This window comes from Galleria mellonella, unplaced genomic scaffold (assembly GCF_026898425.1).
Source record: "Galleria mellonella isolate WM207_F2 unplaced genomic scaffold, CSIRO_AGI_GalMel_v1 utg34, whole genome shotgun sequence".
NCBI lineage: Eukaryota > Metazoa > Arthropoda > Insecta > Lepidoptera > Pyralidae > Galleria > Galleria mellonella.
Genome location: NW_026442081.1, coordinates 209,160 through 231,717, shown reverse-complemented (window position 1 = coordinate 231,717; position 22,558 = coordinate 209,160). Strand labels below are relative to the sequence as shown.

Below are 22,558 nucleotides of genomic sequence, written 5' to 3'. Positions count from 1 at the left end.
GGATGTTTTATAATTTTACTTCCAATTAAAAGTCTATTCCCGTTTAAATCCCATACTGTCATTGTTTGTACAAAAGTCGATTGCTTGGGTACCTCCCATCCGTGTTTCTACTGTGAAGCAGTTGTGTTTGCATGGCTGTGTTTCGGTTTGAAGGGTGGGGTAAGACGTGAAATTACAGGGTACAGAGGAATAACACCTGAGTCCTCAGGAATGGCAACGCATGGGTGGTATCATGGGCGAAACAGTATACTCTGTTATGTCCATGGTACTGCTCATGTCTATAGGCGACGGTTACCACTTTCCCACTTTCCATCAGGTGGGCCCTCAGCTTGTTTGCCATTCTAAGTTGTATAAAAAAAAAAACACCGAGTTATTTTTTTTTAATACATCTTAGAATGGCAAACAAGCTGGACCGTCATCTAATGGAAAGTGGTAACCGTAACACACATACACATAAACAGTACCATACAATATTTTGTAAGCATAACCTTCAAGAAAAGAGCATATTCCTTTTTAAAAGGCCGGCAGCACACCTGCAATGCCGTAGGTGTTGTGGGTGACCATGGGCGGCGGTAGTCACTTACCATCAGCAGAGACGCATGCTCGTTTGCCCCCTGTGTTGTAAAAAAAAAAGGAAACAGTTTTTCACTATTATAATTAATTATTATTATTATTATATTTATTGTTTACATTATGGGTGTATACAAGGTCTTACAAATTAGTTCATCGACAATACACCTTTCTGAGGCGTACAATATTACTTTATACAATACGAGTACATGGTTCTTAAACAAAAACAATACTAACCCATTAATATAAGTTATATTGTTTTGTCTTCCAACAGGAAAAAAGGTTAAACTTACAATAAACAGATATTCAATATTTCTTACTACAAAAGCATGTCCAACATTAGTTATATCTAATTTAAAAAAAATCTATGTAATTTGATACGTCAACGTCGTCACCATTTCAGCCATTATCCGTCCACTGCTGGACATAAGCCTCCCCCATAGACTGCCATAAATAACGATCCTGAGCCACCTGCATCCACTGACAACCTGCAATGCATTTCAGGTCGTCACTCCATCTAATTGGACACATAAAAATTATAAATACAGTATTATTAAATATCGTACTGACTAAACAATATTGAATTACTTAGACAGAGTTTTGTTACACACTATTTATGTAATTAATATTTTAATTATTTTTTTATAATAAAACCGTACGTGTCTATTTACAACAAACCTGAACACACAAAATTTTTAATTTATTCTGATGTCGGCTAAAAAGTAATGAATCTAAAAACCTGATTTTTCACATGCCTACGTAAGTCGCATGTACAAACATTACCACAGGGCGGGTCACTACAGAAAGTACAGTCAGCACAAAAAGTCCACCAACATGTGCAGCGACACGTATTCGTAAGTCGCTCAACATTCATCGATTGTATTAGAATCATTCATAGAAAAAAATCACCGACTGCAATCATGGCCTAACTGTTAGTTGTTTTAAAACCAAACTACTGATTTTAATAAAATTTCTATGGGATCAAAGTTCAATCGGTTTGTATTTTTTTAGGAAAAAAAGTACAAATCGCTTATTAAATGACGGAATTCTAACAAACATACAAAAATACAATGAATCCAGAACTTCCTCCTGTTTTTGAAGTCGGTTAAAAATATTTGAATTTGTATTTACGTGTATTTTAAGTGATTTTTTTACCTGCAACGTTCTCAATAAAAATATATTTAAACGGATCTGGATATTTTTTACAATTTAAATACACAATAAAATTTACATACGAAGCGTTTAACAATAAAAGAAATTTAAATTAAGTGAATTCGAAGCAACCACGTACCTCGCTACGTAATGATTTTAAGGGACTGCAAATTTATATAAAATATAATAATTATAATACTTTATTATTCAGACTACAATTTGGTCCATTTTGTTAGTAACAATTTTCTTACAAACTATGTTAGTAAAAAAAAGGAAAAACAATTAAAGTAAACATTCAATTAAAGCAATTCACTTAGTTGTGAGACAGCCGACTAGAACAGCATCTGAATGAAATGCCCAATTATAGGCGAGTTATAGTTCTCGCCTATTACTTTCAGAGAATGTTAATCAGTTTTTGCTACTGATCGTACCTTTATACATTCATGATTCGTGCTTTACCAGAGCTCAAGTCAACAGCCCGAAGAGCCGCGCCTGACCCGTTAACCCTTTTCTAAGATTGGCTTCTTCTAACCCTTTACTGGAACACGTACGCTCCCATTTTTATTAAGGTTGATGACTTGACGGGCGCCTACTCCAAAATCTTACATATTCAGATTCTCGGCCAAATTGTGCATTACTTTATTTGAGTTATGGTTCTATTAAAATTTCTTCAGAGTACGACTGACGTCATATTTAGGGTCGAATCGAAGACGCTATTTCCCTATTACGGCGAAATTTTTATTTTAAGTGCCAATATGAACTAATTTCTACTAGATTTTAGTCAAAATTATTATATTCAACTGTAACTATGTATTACTTAATAGTTAAATAGGTATTTATATATATACATATATATATTGACAGAGTATACTGTTTCGCCCATCTGTTACCCCCCATGCGTTGCCATTCCTGAGGACTTAGATGTTATTCCGCCGTACCTAGTAAATTCACGCAATATCCCACCCTTCAAACCGAAACACAGCCATGCAAACACAACTGCTTTACGGTTGAAACACGAATGGGACAGAGGTACCCAAGCAATCGACTTTTATACAAAGTCTCCCTCTGGTACAGATACAAATAAAATAAATTAGTGTCCTCTAATCTAGATGATATGGAGATACATAACTATTTATTTGATACTAATACCAACTAGGGAAGCTTATTCAATAAACACAATTTACAAAGACGTGAAATATACGTTAAATTACGTAGTAACTCGATACAACAGAGAGGTCTGATAATTCTCATGAGGCGTCTCATAGGCAACTTAACAAATTATATACTAGAAGCTTCCTCAAGAACCATTCTATCCATTGGTGGAAACAGCATAAAAATAGGTGAAGTAGTTTTTGAGTTTATCGCGAACAGACAGACAGATGCGGAGGAAAACTTTGTTTTATAATATGTAGTGAAAAAAAGTGATTTTTATAAGTTACTAGCTGACTCGGCAAACGTTGTTTTACCATATACATTATTTCGAGAACTATACATGAAAATTTCTTGTACTACAATTGTTAAATTCAATTGCCATCTTGCAACCCTATTGCGGCATATAAAAATCGCGATTAAAAACAGAGGTCGATCGTAAAAGCGTGAAAATTTGAATTTGTCTGTATTTTTCAATGCAAAATCATAATAAAATAAAAATAAAAAAATTTCGTCAAAAAAACAAAAAACAAAATTAAGGGGTGGGTCACCCTTATCATTGATGGGTATGAAAAATAGATGTTGGCCGATTCTCAGACCTACCCAATATGCATACAAAATTTCATAAAAATCGGTTAAGCCGTTTTGAAGAATTTTGGTAACAAACACCGTGACACGAGAATTTTATATATTAGATATACTACTGTCTATGATGCTGTTCATTTCTAATACGTGCTACAGATTTTCACTACCGTACGACCCGTCACAAACTAAAGTTCCATCTCAACCATGTGGATGGGTGGCGGTACTCCATGGTGCATTTTAACGGCACTTCCATACACGCACAACCACGCTATGGAATCAGCTTCTAACAGTAATATTTCCGAACCGATACATCATATTCATTTTTAAAAGGCCGGCAGCACACCTGTAGTTCCTCATCATCATCAATAGTCTTCTCATTAGTCCGCTTGTTGTGTAGGCGGATGAGGTAGGGGCCTCGGGGTAAACCCCTCTACCCCGGCTTCAACTCCGGAGGCGACGACTTCCGGGTCACTGGATTCTTCAGCCGGCATACACTGGTGGTCTGTGTATGCCGGCGTGGTGTGTTTGCCGGCGTGGTATCTTTGTAGTTCCTCTGGTGTTGCGAGTGAACATGGGGGCCATGGCCACTTACCATCAGGTGAGTGGCATTCTCGTTTGCTCCCTATTTTATAAAAAAAAAGGTATTGCTCATGTCTATGGGCGACGGTTACCACTTTCCATCAGGTGAACCGTCAGCTTGTTTGCCAATCTAAGTTGTATAAAAAAATTAAAAAAAAAAAAAACAGTTTTCATCAAGTGGGTCGACAGTTTGTTTGTTATTCTGAGTAATAATAAAAAAATATATACTTATTGTATGTAGATGCTAATTTTGATTGTCATGTACCTAATACGTATCCAACGACGCAGTATTCAGATGTAGGCGTGACACTACACGTGGACAGTTTTATGGTCATTATTATTTATTATTTATATCATTTAATCATCAATTAGCGTTGCAATTCCTGCACTCCCACGCGAGAGGGCGCTGTGGGATTTTGTTTACTACGATGTTTTAATAATGTTTTAATTGATTATATTAACTACAATGTAGCTTATATAATTTCTTAGAATTTTCTGTTGTCATAACCGTGCCATATCTTAAGAAGTACAAGCACTTTAAGCTTTCAAGTTGACTGTTTTTTTTTTTTTTTTTTATTGTATATGACGCGAAAGCTTTGCCAATTCTGAACCGATTGTGACAATTCTTGTCTTAATAGATATAATCTATAATCCTTAATCTACGGTTTCTCTCCTATATTATTGTTGTAACGATAAAAGTCGCTGGTTTTTTGAAACAAATCATAAATTGTATAAAGCTATGTATTTTTTTTGATGGATGATAATGGCATAGTTATCCCGTCTGCGCTAACGGTATATGCTGACGGGGTACCAGTGAGGGATGATTGGTGAAGATGAAAAGGCAGGTCAGTTAGCCCATCGTCATGAATACACTTGGAATTCAGCACGGTGGTTTTCAGGGGGGACCACGAGGAGGTCGACCTGTTAGGGTATATTGTTAGCAATGGGACTGATAATCATTACTAACAATCCCTTCCCCCAAAGCTATGTATTGTATAAATAATAATAATAATACTTTATTATTCAGACTACAGTTTGGTCCATTTTGTTAGTAACAATTTCCTTACAAACTATGTTAGTAAAACTAGATAGTTTATTCCTTAATTTTTTAATATTCTTTTTTTTTACTCGAAAGAATTTAATAAATCTATCTACGAACACGCACGTGAGTATATTTTGAAATCTAATACTGAAAACTGTTTAACTATTTATTTCTAAAAAAAACTAGAATGACATGTCGAGACTTCTTAAAAGAAAACTGGCATACGTTGCGTGTGAGTTACGGCGACCTCCGCTGCCTTGCACCGCCGTCGCCGAGCTCCCGGCGTGTCCCGATGTTGAACGCGACCTGATTTTACGATCTACGTACCTACCTAAGTGTTCGGTTATTTATTACTACTAAAAAATATATATACGAGATTTAACTATATTATACTAATTTGTATACTGAACGAGATAAAGTCCTTCTACATCCCATATAGTACCTATATACCGGGGGGAAAGGGATTGTTAGTAATGGGGTCAAACTGACCCATTGGCAGCAATACACCCTATCAGGTCGACCTCCATGCGGTTCCCCCTGGAAAACATCGTGGTTAATTCTAGTGGAATTCGTCGTAAGGCAGTTAGACCTGCTTTCATCGTCATCTATCAACCCTCACTGGCGCCCCGCCAGCGTACAACGTTAGCGCAGGGTGAGTTACCTATTTATTATCATCCATTTAAACAAAAGTACCAATTTTCGTAATCATTAGTTAAGGCGACTAGAGGTAACAAACAAAATAAAATCTAAATAGAGCGTTGATGTATTAAAAACTTGTTATAATATTAACAATTGTTGAGTAACGCGTCTTTTTTTTTTATGCGAAACTTAAAATACATTGATAATGTAGACTTTGATTAGATGATTTAAAAAATAACTGGTATTGTCAAAACATTCATAGGTTTTTAAACGGTTGATGACGAAATGGTAACTTCCCCTGCGCTAAGTATAAATTACCGGGGCACCGGTGAGGGATGTTAGGTTAGAATTAAAAAACAGGTTAATTAGCCCATCGTGGTGAATCCACTTGGAATAGAACACGATTGTTTCCAGGGGGAACCGCGAGGAGGTCAACCTGGTAATGTGTATTGCTAGCAATTGGGCTACTAATCCCCATTGTTAAAAATTTCTTCGCCCCCTAACATTTATACGTACTGTCTAGGTACAATGTTATTGACTTGGATACATGAAAAAAAATTTCTGCATTTTTTTTAATATTGGTATGACCAATATTCTATTGATATCGCTCGTTTCGTATGTTTTCTGTAAAGACTCAACTAGCTTTATCGATCCTACATATATAGGTATATTCCTCTTACTTACTTGCAAATTGCAGCGTAAAAATTACAGGCGTTTTAAATTATTTCTGTATCTACTGTTTACCTATTTTTTCTTCCTAAACTAGTGTTTACAAGTATATAAAAAAATTATACAATAATTAATAAAATATTATTTCCATATTTTAATAATATTTCTATTGAAATTCGCAATTACGGATTACAAAGTGTTTAATCATAAACCCTTGGCGCTTTTATACTTTTCAGATTCAGAGTTGAGATTTTTAATCTATATTTTCCCGATAGCCGCCTATAGCCGAAGTTTTCCCAAAAGACTACAGCATGGGGCTCTTCAAAAGGGCGTTAAAAAGATTTCTTCAGGGTCGGCAACGCGCGCGTTATACCTCTGGTATTGCAGGTTCATAGGCTACGGTAACCGCTTACCATCAGGTGGGCCGTATGTTTGTTTGCCTCCTCAATGGTATAAAAAAATATTGCACCTGAGGTCTCGATATGACAGGAATCATTTAAAGAGGTATCCCGTCGTTTAGTACTACATCTTGCCTATACTGTACCGGTGTTTAGATTAGCTGGTTAAAAAAAATATAAATAAAAAACATTTTCAAAGACTTTTATTTTCAAATTATTTATTTATTCATATTTATTAATTCATCAGTACAAATATGTGTACATTCTCTCCCAGTCAACCGTAGGGAAGTGTCAGAATACTCGAATATCATCATATATATCATATATTAATAAATAATTTTTAAATACTATCTTTGATCTATGTTTCAAAACTTTGTAAAAATCCTAATATTATAAATGCGAAAGTGAGTTTGTTTGTTGCGTTTTCACTCTTAAACCTTTGAATCGATTATATTGAATTTTAGCATATAGATAGATGTGACGGTTATAGTATATATTTTCTTATATTATAAAGTACTATATCTTAATAATAGTCTATATTTTCTTGCGAAGAACTTATAAGGGGTGGGGTGGTAGAGGGACAATTTTTGTATGAATCGTATAAAAGGGGTGTTGTTTTTTTTGTAACTATTTTATTGCCGCCTATATTAACAACCGGAATTGTTGAACAATATTAATATAAATGCCAGCAAAGCCGTGGGTAAAAGCTAGTATATATATTAAAACATAATAAGGATTAGTGGCTTAGTTCCTTTACCTTTGCATCAATGTCATGTCATGTTAATGTCATTGTCACTCATGTCAACATTGTCAAATATCATTTGGTACGTCCAATATAAAAAAAAAATTAAACAAAACCATCGCACCGCTAGAAGCATGGCAAGCAGATTTTTATAATAATTCAAGTGAAAATTTATTACTGGAAATCCGAGCACGTTATCTACAATGTTTGCTAAACCTTATAAGTTAAAATCAAATAACACATTAAAGAATTCTGAAAAGTATTGCCATTTTTCTATGACTTTCAAATGACTCAAGATTAAAGACGAATTGTTTTAGATTTCTTCGTAATTTTCAGAAAACATCTCGCTCAGCGTATACAAAATGATTTCCCGGGTGTTACTGAGCACAAAGTTAAAGATCTGGTCCCGGTGAAATCAAATAGCAGCTGTATGAAGTTGGTGCTGCATTCTGGTGAAACAATAGGAGTATATGTAGTGGATGGGATACCCATTATCATAGAAAAAGAAGAACAGTTAGTGCCAACTGTGTGCGCGCTCTGGAAGATTCCAGATCTGATTCCAACAATCACTATTCACACACCTGTACTGCCAAAGGTGATTTTTATTACTTAACTAGACCAGCTGTTTTTCCCGCCTAAAACAAATGTAAATATTTATATCAAAATTGTTAATTTATCCACTAAATCCAAATTTAGTGAGCTATTTAAATTATGGAATAACAAACATTAAGACATGTTTGCAAATTTTCACATTTATTAAAATCTCTAAGTACCCATGCCAACATTCCATGGGCTTTTTGAAAAAAATACAGCCCAATGTTAATGTAGCTTTTTAATAAATGCAAGATTTTTTTAGATCAGTAAAATATTTTTATTTATCTATTATAAACAAAAATGAAATCTTTTATTAATTTACTATAATGAAGTAATAAGTCAGTAGGCAAAATAGTACTATTTACAATGAACTTGGTAAGTATTTACATACTTATAATGTAAAACTTTTTAATACAAAAAAATATATTATTAAATATTTAATGGCAGAAATCAAATTGTACCTTATTACTTTATTATTGTATATATTATGCATATTACAGGTGCTGGGTGGTGCTCCTCTGTACTTGCCAGGGGTGACACTGCCCCCCCGCGGTGTGGGCTTCCCGATGTTCTCACGCAACACATTATTGGCAGCTTGCACATCTGACAATTCGGCTGCAGCAATAGTGGGCCGCTGTCTGCTCTCCAGTGGGGACATGTTGTTGAGGGCAGCGTGAGTAGATAATATGTATATTGCATATTTATTATGTAGTCTTTTTTTTTTTTATACTACTTAGAATGGCAAACAAGCTGATGGCCCACCTGATGGAAAGTGGTAACCATCGCCTATAGACATGAGCAGTACCATGGACATAACAGAGTATACTGTATCACCCATGATACCCCCCATGCGTTGCCATTCCTGAGGACTCAGATGTTATTCCTCTGTACCCAGTAAATTCACGCCATATCCCACCCTTCAAACCGAAACACAGCCATGCAAACACAACTGCTTCACGGTTGAAACACGAATGGGACAGAGGTACCCAAGCAATCGACTTTTGTACAAAGTCTCCCTCTGGTGAGTCTTTGGATATATTAATTTAGAACTTGATCGATTGAAGAAACAAGTCTGAAAGGACTGCAATAATGAGGAGTGGCAAAATTTAAAATGACAACATTGCCAAATTAAGGACTGAAAATATAAAACAACATAACAAGAAATGCAACATGTGAGACATTACTCACACTACTCATTTCCATTACTAGGATGTTTAATGGTGACTAGGTAAAGTCACAAGTTATAAGTATAAATACACTAGTACTTGAAAAATATGTAAAACTTAAAATAAAACGCTTTAAGCATGTTGACAGGTTATCAAGTTGTATCAGCCATTAATTATTCACTGCTGAACATAACCTCCCCCTTTTGGGAGGTTTTGCCACATTTTAAGAGGTGTAGTTGCCACACTAAGCAGGCGGGTTGGCAACCACAGTTTGGCTCTTGGTGAGGTTTTAAGAGGGATGCTGCTGCCTATTCCTCCACCACAACCTCCTTTAGTAGCCTCTTATGACACCTACGGGAAAGGAAGGGATGGCCTATTCTATAGTGGGACCTACATGATCAGACAGTAAAACCAGACTAATGATCCTCAAAGCAAGATCAAGAGATCTCATGCTCAACATTGGATATTAATGAGTTGCTTTGTTGATGATGATGATAATTAACATTAATGCTAGTTTTCTGATAATTTATAAAGGGGGGAAGGGATTGTTAATAATGGAGAGGTTAGTCCCCATTGCTATCAATATACCCTGTCAGGTCGACCTCCACGCGGTTCCCCCTGGTAACTATCGTGACTAATTTATCGTTGAATTCGTCACGATGGGCTAACTGACCTGCCTTTTCATCCTCACCTATCACCTCTCACTGGTACCCCGCCAGTGTATACCGATAGCGCGGGCGGAGTTACCATGCCATTTTTATCCATTAAAAAAAAAAAAAAGATAATTTATAAAACATCAGAACTCATAGAGTTTATAGAATTTTTTTTAATTGTTGCTATTAATACTTTTTATATTTTCAGTGGGACATGTTTGGAAACTATCCACGTATATGGTGATCTGTTATGCAAAGAAACAAAATTTGAAAAAATCGAAAGGCCAAAACTGGGCCCACCATCATACGGCGGTACTAACCCTGAGAGCATCACAATGGATATTAGTCAGGTTAGTTTTCTATATTCAAATTAATTGTTAATATAATAAATTTGACACTCAAGCATATATACACCTAACAGCCATAGGTTATAAAATTCATGTTTACACACATTTTTGGATTTAAATGATTGGATCATTTAACAATGATTGTCACTTTTTTTTGTGCTCTGGACGACTGTTATCTGCTGAACCACATCAGGGGTTTCACATATGACAATGGTAGCCAAGAAACTCCTGACTACAGAGGGCGATACCTTAACTCTCATAATAGTAGCATATGAACACTTACATAAGACATGCAGGTCGTGAGTCACTGTACTCAGTAATAAACAGTAATTACATGTAAGTTAAATTAACGTTTTCGAGAGAGCTCGACTAGTTTAGGGACCATCCGGGATCTTAGTCTTGAGCGGCTGTCAGGCGTGAAGTGTAAGCGTTCGCGGCATCGTCACAGATAAGAAAGATAGCGTTCGGAGATCTTCGCGTATGAACAGCTAGACTCTGTAGTCTTCGCCTGCGTTGTTGTGACTGTCTTGGTAATCCATAGTGTACATACAGTTCCCACAGTGTCGTCTCTCAACGCGACATCTTCAATATTAAGCATGTATGAAACGCGGAGAAGCATCGCCCAGGCACTCGGAAGTAAAAAGTTCAACTGTAATTTTAAAATATAATGTGTAGTCACAAATTTTTTTAAAATAAAATATTTTGTTTGGTTTTCCAGTTAAGTATACAACCAAGTGTGAAAGAAGAATGGCCAAGTTTAGGAAAACAAACCCAACAACCAGATCCAGTGCCGGTGCCAAATGAACCCAAATTGATTCCAGACGTGCCACAAACTGAAACTATAGAGAATGTTGAAAATGAAGATAGTATTGCAGATGGTATAAATCCACTTTACTATAATTCTATTACTTGACTAGTGATCCACCCTGCCCCGACTTTGCATTGGTATATAAGTAGAAAGATATTTTTTTTGATGGGTGAAAATGGTATGTTAACTCCACCTGCGCTAACGTGATACGCTGGCGGAGCACCAGTGAAGGGTGATAGATGAGAATGAAAACAGGTCAGTTAGCCCATCATGATGAATTCATCACGAATTAACCATGATAGTTTCCAGGGAGTACCGCGAGGAGGTCGACCTGGTTGGGTATATTGGATTGGATGGATTGGATTCTCAATCTCCATTACTAACAATCCCTTTCACCCCAAGTAGAAAGATATATAAAATATTGTGGAGGTGTAAATCGTAGTGGTCGGCTTTTTAGCGTAGTCTTCCCTCCTTTCCTCCCACATATCCCCATTTACGCTATCCTCATCTACATTGGTATATTTGCTAACACTAGTGCCTCTGTCCAGCGTCTGTTTGATCGACCTCTTTTCCGTTTCTCGAGGTATCCATGTAAACATATATATAAGCCGTTTCACTCCGAATTCTCTATAACCCTAGTAAGACATGTTTTCCCTTTCTGTTTATTATATCTCTCAATTCAGTATGCCTCCTGGCATAGATCTCCAACTCTCCACTGTACCCTATCCTCCGCCACTCTACTCCAGGAGGGCCCTAAGATTTGATGGATGTCGTCTATCCAACTTGTTTTCGGGCGCCCCTTTCTTCTAGTGTCTTGTCTTGGATACCATAAAGTTACCTGTTTACTACATTTGTCAATTTTGCAACGTAGCATATGTCCTATCCAACCCCATTTTGTAAACATATACTGATCAATTAATGATGATAATCTACAGAATGTTCACTGTCGGAGGAGTCCAGTATACCAACTGACATGGACGGGCTGCTGCAGTGGTGCCTGCTCTCCTTCATCAAACTAGAGAGCAAGCGGATAGAGCTGCCGCTCAAAACTAACTTGCTGTACAAGTAAGGTCCATTCATATTGTTATAGAATACCAAAACATATCCTGTACTCGCTGATAGATAACTGGGAACTCTAGGCCTGGAGGACAAGATATGGGTTCAAATCCTGTCATGTCAAGCTGTTTAAAATTATTTAGATATAATATTTGTTATACTATATGTTGTATGTTATATATGTTTTTTTTTTATTTTTGATGGGTGAAAATGGAATGGTAACCCCGCCTGCGCTAACGGGATACGCTGGCGGAGTACCAGTGAAGGGTGATAGATGAGAATGAAAACAGGCCAGTTAGCCCATCATGATGAATTCATCAGGAATTAACCATGATATGATGGTCGACCTGGTTGGATATATTGCTAGCAATGGGATTCTCAGTCTTCGTTACTAACAATCCCTTTCCCCCTTGTTATATATGTTAGGGTACAACATAGTGTATATCAAGTAAGCTTCAATTTCAAACTTAAAACTATGAACCAGAAACGTTAGTGGTATAAATAACTTTCCACATGAACATGCCTTTCATTAAATAAGATCAAATCGGTTCACGATTGACGAAGATAGCAGAATACAGAAAAAGATAAGAAATTTCCATTTTTTATTTTGTTAATTGATTATAACAAAACCTGATTGTGCCTATATTATCGAGCTACTCCCTACTCTTGCCAGTCCAATTCTGTCACGATCATACTTACCTCATGATGTAAAACAGAACTAAGTGTCACTTATAACATTTTGGTATCAAAGTTTGATTTTATTTTACATTTAAATATTATCATTTCTTATCATCACAAGAAACTATCGGTATTTTCCATCAAAAAAAAATGTTAACATATTAATATCTACCCATCATTTCGCCAAAAATCCGAAACATGTATTACTTAGAACATTACACCCTATTTATCTTTTCTTATATAAATGTCGAAAAATGTCTATTTATAAATTCACTGACTTTCTGATTATGGATAATGTAGTTTAACAAACCAAATTATTCCGAGAGACGCCTTTAAGATGAACCCAAGTTATGCTTAACCAAATGTGGAGATGTCGAATATCACTTTAAACACAATGTCAACAATTCATTAATCGTCTCTGTCCATCACATCAGGGGTTACAGTCGTGAGCATGTTATTTATAATTTCAACATAAACAATTCCAGAAACCACCTGATGCCTCTGTGTCCTGCCGACCGAACGTTGGACGTTAAAAAGTCGAGCTACAAGAAAATGGGGAAATTCTTAGAGAACATGCAACAGGTACTATATAAACCACATTTATAAAACCTTAACCATTTTATTTATTATATACATTATATTTTTCTCAAACATGCTTGGAAATGTGAGCATTATTTTAACAATCTACTTCGAGATAAATCAAAATTACCGTACTGGCCAGATACATGCGGGCAGCGGCCGGCAAATGTTGTATGAAAATCCATATCTGTCGTGTTTTGCGGCCAGATAAGTTACTATGTAAACTCATATCTGTCCTGTAATTTAAGAATGGAATGACCTTTTATTTCGAAACATGGCTCCCCAAGGGGGTAACTAATAAAAGGTTTTATTTAAATTTCGAACTGACTTGCAAATAGAAAGCTGTTTATTGAAAAAAAAATAAAGTAACGTTTGGCACGTGAAAAATTATTGTTCATTATTCGTCGTTGAACTTAAAAAGTAAAATTGTGTTTTTTATTTCCACGCCTTGTTTGAGAAAAGTACTATACAAGCCTTAGCCACAACTAGGCATTGATGGACTCATGTATGTATGCCTCGGCTACGCCTCAGCCCACATTTGCACGTTCGTCCATCAATGCCTCAGTTGCTGGCCGCTGCAGTAATGTACTATTATACATTAATAAAATTAAAATATAAATTTCATGAATCAATGATTAAAAATCAATAAAAAAAAATATGCCGTGAATGAAATCAGTTTTTTAACAGAATCCACTTGTTGTATTTCAGCAAGGACTCCTCGAAGTGCGCGAGATAGAGAAGGGGGTGGACGCGGTGGTGAGCATCAACGCAGCGCACCCGCTCGTGGCCGCGCACACTGTCGAGCGGCGCGTCGAGCGGGGCGGCGAGCGGAGCGTCGAGCGGGGCGGGCAGCGGGCCGGGCCGGCCGCGCCGCCGCTCGTGCGCGAGGTGCACTGCGTCACGGCCGCTGTCGTCGACCTGTTCCCGGAGCACAAGTCAGCTCACTCATACATTACTATTAATTTTTCTATATCTACACGGAGTCACACTCAAGCGAATTATATTCATACCATTTGGTATTTCCTTACTCTAAGTACTTCCGATCAATACATAATACTTAGTCTTAAACTGCTATTGTCATCATCTCCCTACCCTTATCTCAATTTTTTTTTTGATGGGTGAGAATGGTATGGTAACCCCGCCTGCGCTAACGGGATACGCTGGCGGAGTACCAGTGAAGGGTGATAGATGAGAATGAAAACAGGCCAGTTAGTCATGATGAATTCATCAGGAATTAACCATGATATTTTCCAGGGGGAACCGCGAGGAGGTCGACCTGGTTAGGTATATTGCTAGCAATAGGATTCTCAGTCTCCATTACTAACAATCCCTTTCCCCCCTCAATTATTATTTAAGATCGGCGTAATATATTTTATATCCATATTACAAAAAGATTTAGCTTATAGTTTTACGACCGTCCACCTGCCTAACGTCGACTCGCTTTGAGAATGCATTTGTTGGTGGTTCTTTCACATATAGACAGCCATATTAATTATCACCAAGTACAGTACTGACTGTGTTTCATTAAAAAAGGAAACCATAAAAACCCTACGAAGCCGGGGCGGGTCACTAGTCAATAAATAAATTCCAAACATTTCTCTCAATAGTAAAAACATACAAATAACTACTCGCTTTATTCCTCAGGAAAGGCACCCCGCTAACGTCGTTCGAAGTACGCGCCACGCTCACGGAGTACGTGAAGTCGCGGGCGCTCGCCGCGCCGCAGCACAGGGCCGCCGTCACGCTCGACGCCCGGCTCGCCAACATCGTCGGCAGACCTGAGCAGGTAACGCGATCAATTGGTAATAAAGAGGTCCAGTAGCACCATCACCTCAGCATCTTATCAAGTCGACCTCCACGCAGTTCTTCCTGGAAACCATCGTGTTTAGTTAAATTAGTCACGATAGACCAACTGACCTGCTTTCATCCTCACTGGTGCCCCACCAGCGTATACTATAAGCGCAAACAGGACTAAACATTCCATTTTAACCGATTAAAATAAAAGTGCGATAAATTTCAGTGGTAGAAGAGCTAACGTATTTAATGGATACTCCGTTATTATATTATGGTAATACTCGACTAAAATCCATTTTTTTTTATCTAATGTAGTTTATCAAACTTGTAAATTTTTTTTTTTTTTATTTTATTCAATACTAATTGATTGCGACTTCATCCACGTGGTCGGGACATGTTGTTCACTAAACCGGATGTATATACCAAATTTTATAGTAATTAGTTATTTCATTAAGATGCTAACAGGCAACACACAAATACATTTTCAAATTTATAATACTATAATATATATAATATCTCATGATTAAGGGTCTCGAATTGATCCCAAAACTAGTCGAACTTTTTCGATCTAGTTACACCAAGTTAAACCGGCAGCTATTACATGTTTATATATACTTCTTGTACTTACTAATTATATATAATTGAATATAACAATTACCAGGAATTCATAAAATGGGAGGAGTTGATGTCAGGTGTACAGAACAAGATGACTTCGAGTACAGAGATGCGGTTCGCGGACGGCAGCGTCAAGCTCATCAAGTCCAAACTGGAACCTATTAAAATGCAGGTTGCAACCAGGAGCGGTAACAAAAAGGTATGTGGTGTGTTTTTATTTAAAAATATTATGGTATTAAAAAAAAGAGAACAGTCAATGTATTGAATAAGTACAACAGCCGCTTTATCAGTACAAGGTATATCTTCCAGACAATGTGGTCCTGTGTATACATTAGACCATACCATTACCAGAAGGAGACTTTGTACAAAAGTCGATCGCTTGGGTACCTTTGTCCCATTCGTGTTTCAACCGTGAAGCAGTTGTGTTTGCATGGCTGTGTTTCGGTTTGAAGGGTGGGATATGGCGTGAATTTACTGTGTACAGAGGAATAACACCTGAGTCCTCAGGAATGGCAACTGTATACTCTGTTATGTGCATGGTACTGCTCATGTCTATAGGCGACGGTTACCACTTTCCATCAGGTGGGCCGTCAGCTTGTTTGCCATTCTAAGTTGTATAAAAAAAAAAAATCATTAGATAATAAATATACACTACAGATTTACAATAATAAGATACTTTTTTATTGAGTTTTATACTTGAATAAAATCCTGATTACGAATCAAGTCTGTACATTGACTTGTTTCTCGCCAAAATTAGCTACAAGACTTTTAAAACTCTCTCGAATTCATAACGTCATCACGAGAAATTAGCTAAATGGTTTTCAGATTTGTAATCGAGTAGGTGTTATCTACCTAACTTAAAAACTGCATATTTTACACAGCAGTACATGGGACAATCCAAATGCAGTTTATATCGCAAAAAAATTACCACTACCTGACAAGTCGTAGACGTATAGAGAGTCACTGCTAAATTTCTCACAGGTTTTTGTCTATTTTACATAACAAGTATTTCGTTTTCGAACCCAGCAGCAGAATCGTAAAGAAGAGAGCTTGTAAACAATTTTATTCGAATAAAGAAGATTTTTAATTCGATTCTAACAGTTTAATAATGATCGCATTTCGTTCAGGTAACCCTGGTATCGAACCTCGAGTCTTTCGGATTCAACTTGCAAGTCCTGAGCCAAGAGTGCCAACATGGGGTGGCGGCCTCCTGCGGGGTGACCCGGTCGCCTGGCGCCAAATATGATCAGCTAATGCTGCAAGGAGATCAGGTAAGCAAAACAAACCTTCCACATCTCATGTCTCTTACCAAAACTATTTTCAGTTTCAAGTGAAAAGTCACCTATTTTATTCAATGTTTATTGACCAATAAAATGTGGTACAAAAAGCGTACTTAATGCTATAGGCATTCTCTACCAATCAACCTTTTGGATGTGCAGAGATACTCGATGGCGGGTTAAAAAATAAAATACCCATAGACATAATAGCACCATGGACAGCACAGAATATACTATAATTTTAATTAATTTAATTTCTTTGGAAATAATTTAAGATGCCATCGAGGCTGTTATAACAGCCTACCTGCTGAATGAGATTTATCGTTTTTACAAAAACTACCCACCATACAGTTTTTTGAGTCTGGCTGAAGACTTATTGTCATGTGAAACAAATATTAAAATATTTTGTGTTAGCTAACACTCAATTGTATATCTTTTGACTCTACTCCATTATTAAGGTTTAGTATATTGTTTTAAATAATTTATATATGTACTTCTTTTATATATTTATAAAATGTTTTTGCAATTTTCTTACAGACTCATTATGTGGCGAAATTGTTAATCGAGAAGTATGGGTTACCTAAGAAATTTGTGGAGGGCGCCGACAAGGCCCTGAAGAAGAAAAAAGGATAAATATACAATACTTATGAAATTAATTAAAAAAAATGTGATATTACACTAAGTGGTATAATAAAACACATACTAAGGCCCTTTATATTTAATTGCTACATAAGTACCCTAAATTATTACCAATATCAATAGCTGATGTGTTATAAAAGCTATAATATATTTTATAAATAAAAAAATACATGGCAACAATTGGAGATTCTCTGTATCTATATTCTATATTCTAGCCTATTATTGACAATAATAATTTCATAAAGGTAATTCATTTAAATTCAAAAGACATAATTATAAAACATTTAATTAAAAATAATTAGTTCACTGCCGATGATATTGTTGTTATAGGACAAAAAAAATTACGCTTGTTGTTGCATTTAGGATCGACGCAAACTGACGGAGTCGCAGTGATAACATTAATTCGTTACCATCTAAATATAACTTTTATTACTTGACCGTATGGTTGAAATTGTCATCTAATGACAGCAACGTACCGAATGGCGAGTCCACAATAGTCCTTGCGTCCGACACTGCTCCTTGCCAGAGCTCTGTGAGTCTGCATCGACCTTTATGATACCCATACATGTAGTTAAAATAATGTGTCTATTTTTGTCATAATTTTAAAATACAAAATGGAAGACAAAATGACTAAAAATGATCACAATACTTAATATTATACTGTTTCTGATCTATAACTAAACTCATATATTTATAATAACCTAAGTTAATATCGCAAATGGTGAAGTAGACAGTGATACCACACAGCAACCATACTCAATGTGATAAAAAAAAAATTACATAAGATTAAAAATAAAATTTACATGAATTAAACACTGTTTAGTTGTTGCAAACTCCACTTAATTATAAAATAAAAATTATTCTCTTTCTAGTTACAAGCAAATACAATTCAATAAAATTCAATGATAGAAATATATACAAACATAATTTGTTTACTACACATAATATATTATAATAAATCTATACAAGTATGCTGTTGTACAAGTAGTTCAAGTGTAGTTGTATAGCATGTTTTCTTATATGCAGCACACTGTAAAAGGCAACAAGGTAAGATGTATGCAGTAGTATGGACAGTGTTGCCTCCTGCCCATAACTACGAAGGTATTGCACACTGCATGTTCAGTCGATACTCAATTTGGGAAGTAATAATAACCAGGGTACTAGCATAGGGACGGAGATGAAAACCAAGCAATTGGTATCATCTGGCTGTTTTATATTTGATACTAAATTTATTCAGATGACGATAATTCAAATATCATATAATTTATTCATGTAGGAGTAAATAGTGTAATCTTTAAATTGAAGAAAATATTTTTATGTTTTATTTTATGAGGCGGAGCAGGGGGCATTCTGTTATATCAATTCATAACGTGCAACACTTCATTCTTTATTCAAAATTAACTGCCTTTACAACAGCACACAGGAATGTCATATTTTCAAAGAATATATAATTTCTCTATGCTAAGGTTAGGGTGGGTAGATGTCCGTATCATGTATATACAAATCACACAAGATCACTACAAATATGAATCTGGTTCCAGATCAAATCACTAATTACAATAAAAAAAAAAATGAAACATTAAGCACTTATAGAAACTAAACTATGCTTTTCTAATTAATGGAAAACCACAACCAAATTAATTGACAATGTATAAAATAATAGCATCTCTATATAGTTGAATACTCTATAAAGATCAAAATGGAGTCTTTACATCTTTTTTGATAATAATCTTATAAGGATGACTCCAAAGACATATGAAAATTCTTAAAATATTCTTAAATAAAAAAAAAATTAAAGGAAGGAGACAATTTGATCACTTATTAATAAAGGTTTCAAATTATTAATTAGCACTACTCTACAATACCAATTAATAACTACAAACTCTTTAAGATGCCTCTATTTGAGTATTATAACTATTTCATGCCTGTAGTTAAAATTAATTATCCACAATAATAGAGAAGCGAGTATTACTTACACCTTTGTAGAAGTTTTAAATTTAAATGGAGTTTTAAAAGGCAACAGAGACTTCCTACTTTTAGATTTTTTTACATCTAGAGGTACGGTAGGTGTCTGAGTGAGAGACTGACGCGTGTTGGAGCGGGTCCTATCAGCAATACAATCACTCACCTTGCCACAACTCGAGTCCATGCTCCATTGGCTCTTCGATGACAGCACTGAACACCTTGATGTGTTTGAACTCTTAGATACGAGACTCGATTTAGATGGAGTCTTCCTAATACTACTCTGACTCATATTGGTCATGTCACTGAAGATGTTCTTTGTCATTTTAGCCTGTTTAGAGGGTGATGAATGTGTCCAGTTCACAGCAGCTCTCTTTTCAGTCATCAACTTCTCTGGATCCAAGTACTTAAACTTTGTAATATCTTTGCACCCCTCTTGCTGCCGTGGTACTTGATAACCTTCACTGTTCATATTCTCCAAGTCATAAAAAGTCAAAGTAACACTCTCATCACTCTCAGTAAAGGGATTGGCAGATGTGAAATGAACTTTCTTTGTCGACACTTCAGGAAAAATGTTGCGCCGCGGCATATTCTCCTTGGTGAATCTTGTGGCGGTAATGATAAAGCTCCCATCACCAGGGTCGGCCGACAACGAGCTGTCGAGTTCCTCGTATGCGTAGCTCTTGCGGCGCGGCCGGGAGCGCGACGAACTCAACCGCCGCTGGCGACGCCGCGAACTAAACATATTTCTCTCAACACACATCTGAGTCATGAGCGGTGGCAGTGTAATACCATTGCTCTCTCCTTCGCACGCAACTCTAGAGTCATCATTTGGAACTACTTTTGCAGCTGGACTGTTCACTATTTCTTTAGCAATCAACTCTCTCTCCCTTTTGTTCAGTGATTCCTCTCTATGCCTCAGTGCTACCAGTCGGGACATCCATTGTTGGCTCAGAGTTTCTTCTGAGACCTGTTGTGGACAGTTGTATTTGTCTAGAACACTAGAATATGGTCTCCTACTGCGTGGGACAAAGCCAGGCAACTCCAATGCTAATGCTTTCAGTGTTGGAGACAAAGACCCACGATCTGATTTTGTTGCCTCAAGTTCTTGTTCATGCTTCTTTCTGGGAATGATATTGGAGTAAATAGGACTGTCTATAATCTTCAAATGTTTCCTTGGGAGTGGCTTCACAGGTCTACAGAGATCTACTGCCTTCTGAGAGTCACATTTGTTAGAATCTGAAGAAATATGTGTATAGTCGGCAGGTTCAAGAATATCATTCAAAACCATAGGACCAGATAGTGTATCTATGTTGGCTAATACTGTGGGATGGTACAGGACAACATCTGGTCGCAAATTCACACTCCTATCATCCGTCAAGAGGCTGACAACGTCTCTCAGGTCATCACTATAGTGAAACTCCTTGATTTGGTGTTCAGTAGAGCCAGGGCGGTAACATAGCGAATACAACACGACTCCGACCTGCCGCATCACGTCCTCCTTCACTCCAGTATCCAAACCAAAGCAGTTTACCCGAAGTTCTCCACTTTCGCTCACAAAGATAGATTCTGTCGTGATACATTTTTGCAACACAGTAAACTGCAAGTTCTCGATTTGTTTATAAATACGGCCGAGCTCGAACAATAGTCGCCAAATAAAGCTCTCGACGATGTGTTTGTTGGTTGACTCGCAAAGCTGAATCAATTCCTGTACACTGCGCCAAGAGGTGTACTCAAGGACGAAGTATAACGTCTTGGAAGGCCCGTGAAGTATGGCGTTGTAGTAGCGCAGCAAGCTCTCCGATATCACTTTTTTTATTATTTTAACTTCAATAAAAATATTTTGTATTTGTTCGTCCGAGTACGCGGAACAATTGTATGCTTTCCACGCAAATATGTTGCCGGTGACCTTGTGCTTCACTTTATAGAACGTACCACCACATAATACGTCTAAAACCTGATAATCCTTCAATTTTTCCGTCATTCTTGATGTTAATTAAGACAATATTAATAAATTTCACATTTTGCAACCGAAACAAAGCACTCGAAAGATTTTAAAATGGAACGACGGTTAAAAATGTTACGTGTCTAGTGAAGTGCGCATATAATTTAGTTGTCGATACTTTTATATTTTTTTTTAATTGCATAACAAATTTATTTATTATTACTAAAGGCAGTGAATATGTTGTTAAAGCAGTTGCAAGAAAATATTATCAACATAACTTTGAAAACATTTTATTTATGTATTTTATGCTCCTGTAGTTGAACTAAGATATCGATCCTGAAAAACAAATGGCACATTCATATAATCTCACACACACATACATAAGGCAATTTATTTAAATTAACTATATTAAAATTATGTCAAATTCTACTCATTTCTTATAACACTAACAATAGCCTCAATTCAAATCAAAAATTAACCAGAAGGAGACTTTCTACAAAAGTCATTTTCTTGGTCATCTCTGTCCCATTCGTGTTTCTACCGTGAAGCAGTTGTGTTTACATACCTGTGTTTCGGTTTGAAAGGTGAGATATGGCAGTGAATTTACAGGGTACAGAGGAATAATACCTGAGTCCTCAGGAATGGCAACGCATCATGCACGAAACTTGTTATAGGCGACGGTTACCACTTTCCATTAAGTAGGCCGTCCAGCTTGTTTGCCATTCTAAATATCATAAAAAAATGAACGTATGAAAGTGTTAATAAATAAATTTATAAAAAAATTAGGTATTAATAATTAGAATAGGCAATTCCAAAATAATATGTTAGACGTAAAAGTAATAATTTGAATGTGCAATTCAGCACTTGACTTTTCTTTCAGATAGAATTGCACACTCAAATTATCCACATATCTGTAATAC

General features: G+C 36.3%; 2 protein-coding genes across 2 annotated transcripts; one reads left to right on the top strand and one right to left on the bottom strand.

Annotated features, from left to right (window-relative positions):
- Positions 1–7,610: 7,610 nt before the first annotated feature.
- LOC113512053 (eukaryotic translation initiation factor 2D) lies at positions 7,611–17,802 on the top strand. The gene is made up of 12 exons (XM_026895818.3): positions 7,611–7,784; positions 7,862–8,120; positions 8,620–8,792; positions 10,147–10,288; positions 11,004–11,163; positions 12,029–12,158; positions 13,313–13,409; positions 14,115–14,341; positions 15,051–15,192; positions 15,862–16,014; positions 16,943–17,086; positions 17,630–17,802. The coding sequence occupies exons 1-12, from the start codon at positions 7,729–7,731 to the stop codon at positions 17,723–17,725; spliced, it is 1,779 nt and encodes a 592-aa protein (XP_026751619.2). The 5' UTR covers positions 7,611–7,728; the 3' UTR covers positions 17,726–17,802.
- Positions 17,803–17,879: 77 nt separating this feature from the next.
- On the bottom strand, positions 17,880–22,026 carry LOC113512072 (uncharacterized). The gene has a single exon (XM_026895844.3). The coding sequence runs from the start codon at positions 21,675–21,677 to the stop codon at positions 19,704–19,706; it is 1,974 nt and encodes a 657-aa protein (XP_026751645.2). The 5' UTR covers positions 21,678–22,026; the 3' UTR covers positions 17,880–19,703.
- Between the last annotated feature and the right edge of the window lie 532 nt (positions 22,027–22,558).

What these genes read in the sequence shown, in the direction of transcription:
- LOC113512053 (XM_026895818.3), top strand. Translation starts at nt 7,729, where the DNA reads ATGTTTGCTAAACCTTATAAGTTAAAATCAAATAACACATTAAAGAAT. An exon ending in ACATTAAAGAATTCTGAAAA is followed by an intron (nt 7,785 to 7,861) that starts GTATTGCCATTT and finishes CGTAATTTTCAG; the next exon opens with AAAACATCTCGCTCAGCGTA. An exon ending in TCGTCGGCAGACCTGAGCAG is followed by an intron (nt 15,193 to 15,861) that starts GTAACGCGATCA and finishes AACAATTACCAG; the next exon opens with GAATTCATAAAATGGGAGGA.
- LOC113512072 (XM_026895844.3), bottom strand. Translation starts at nt 21,677, where the DNA reads ATGACGGAAAAATTGAAGGATTATCAGGTTTTAGACGTATTATGTGGT.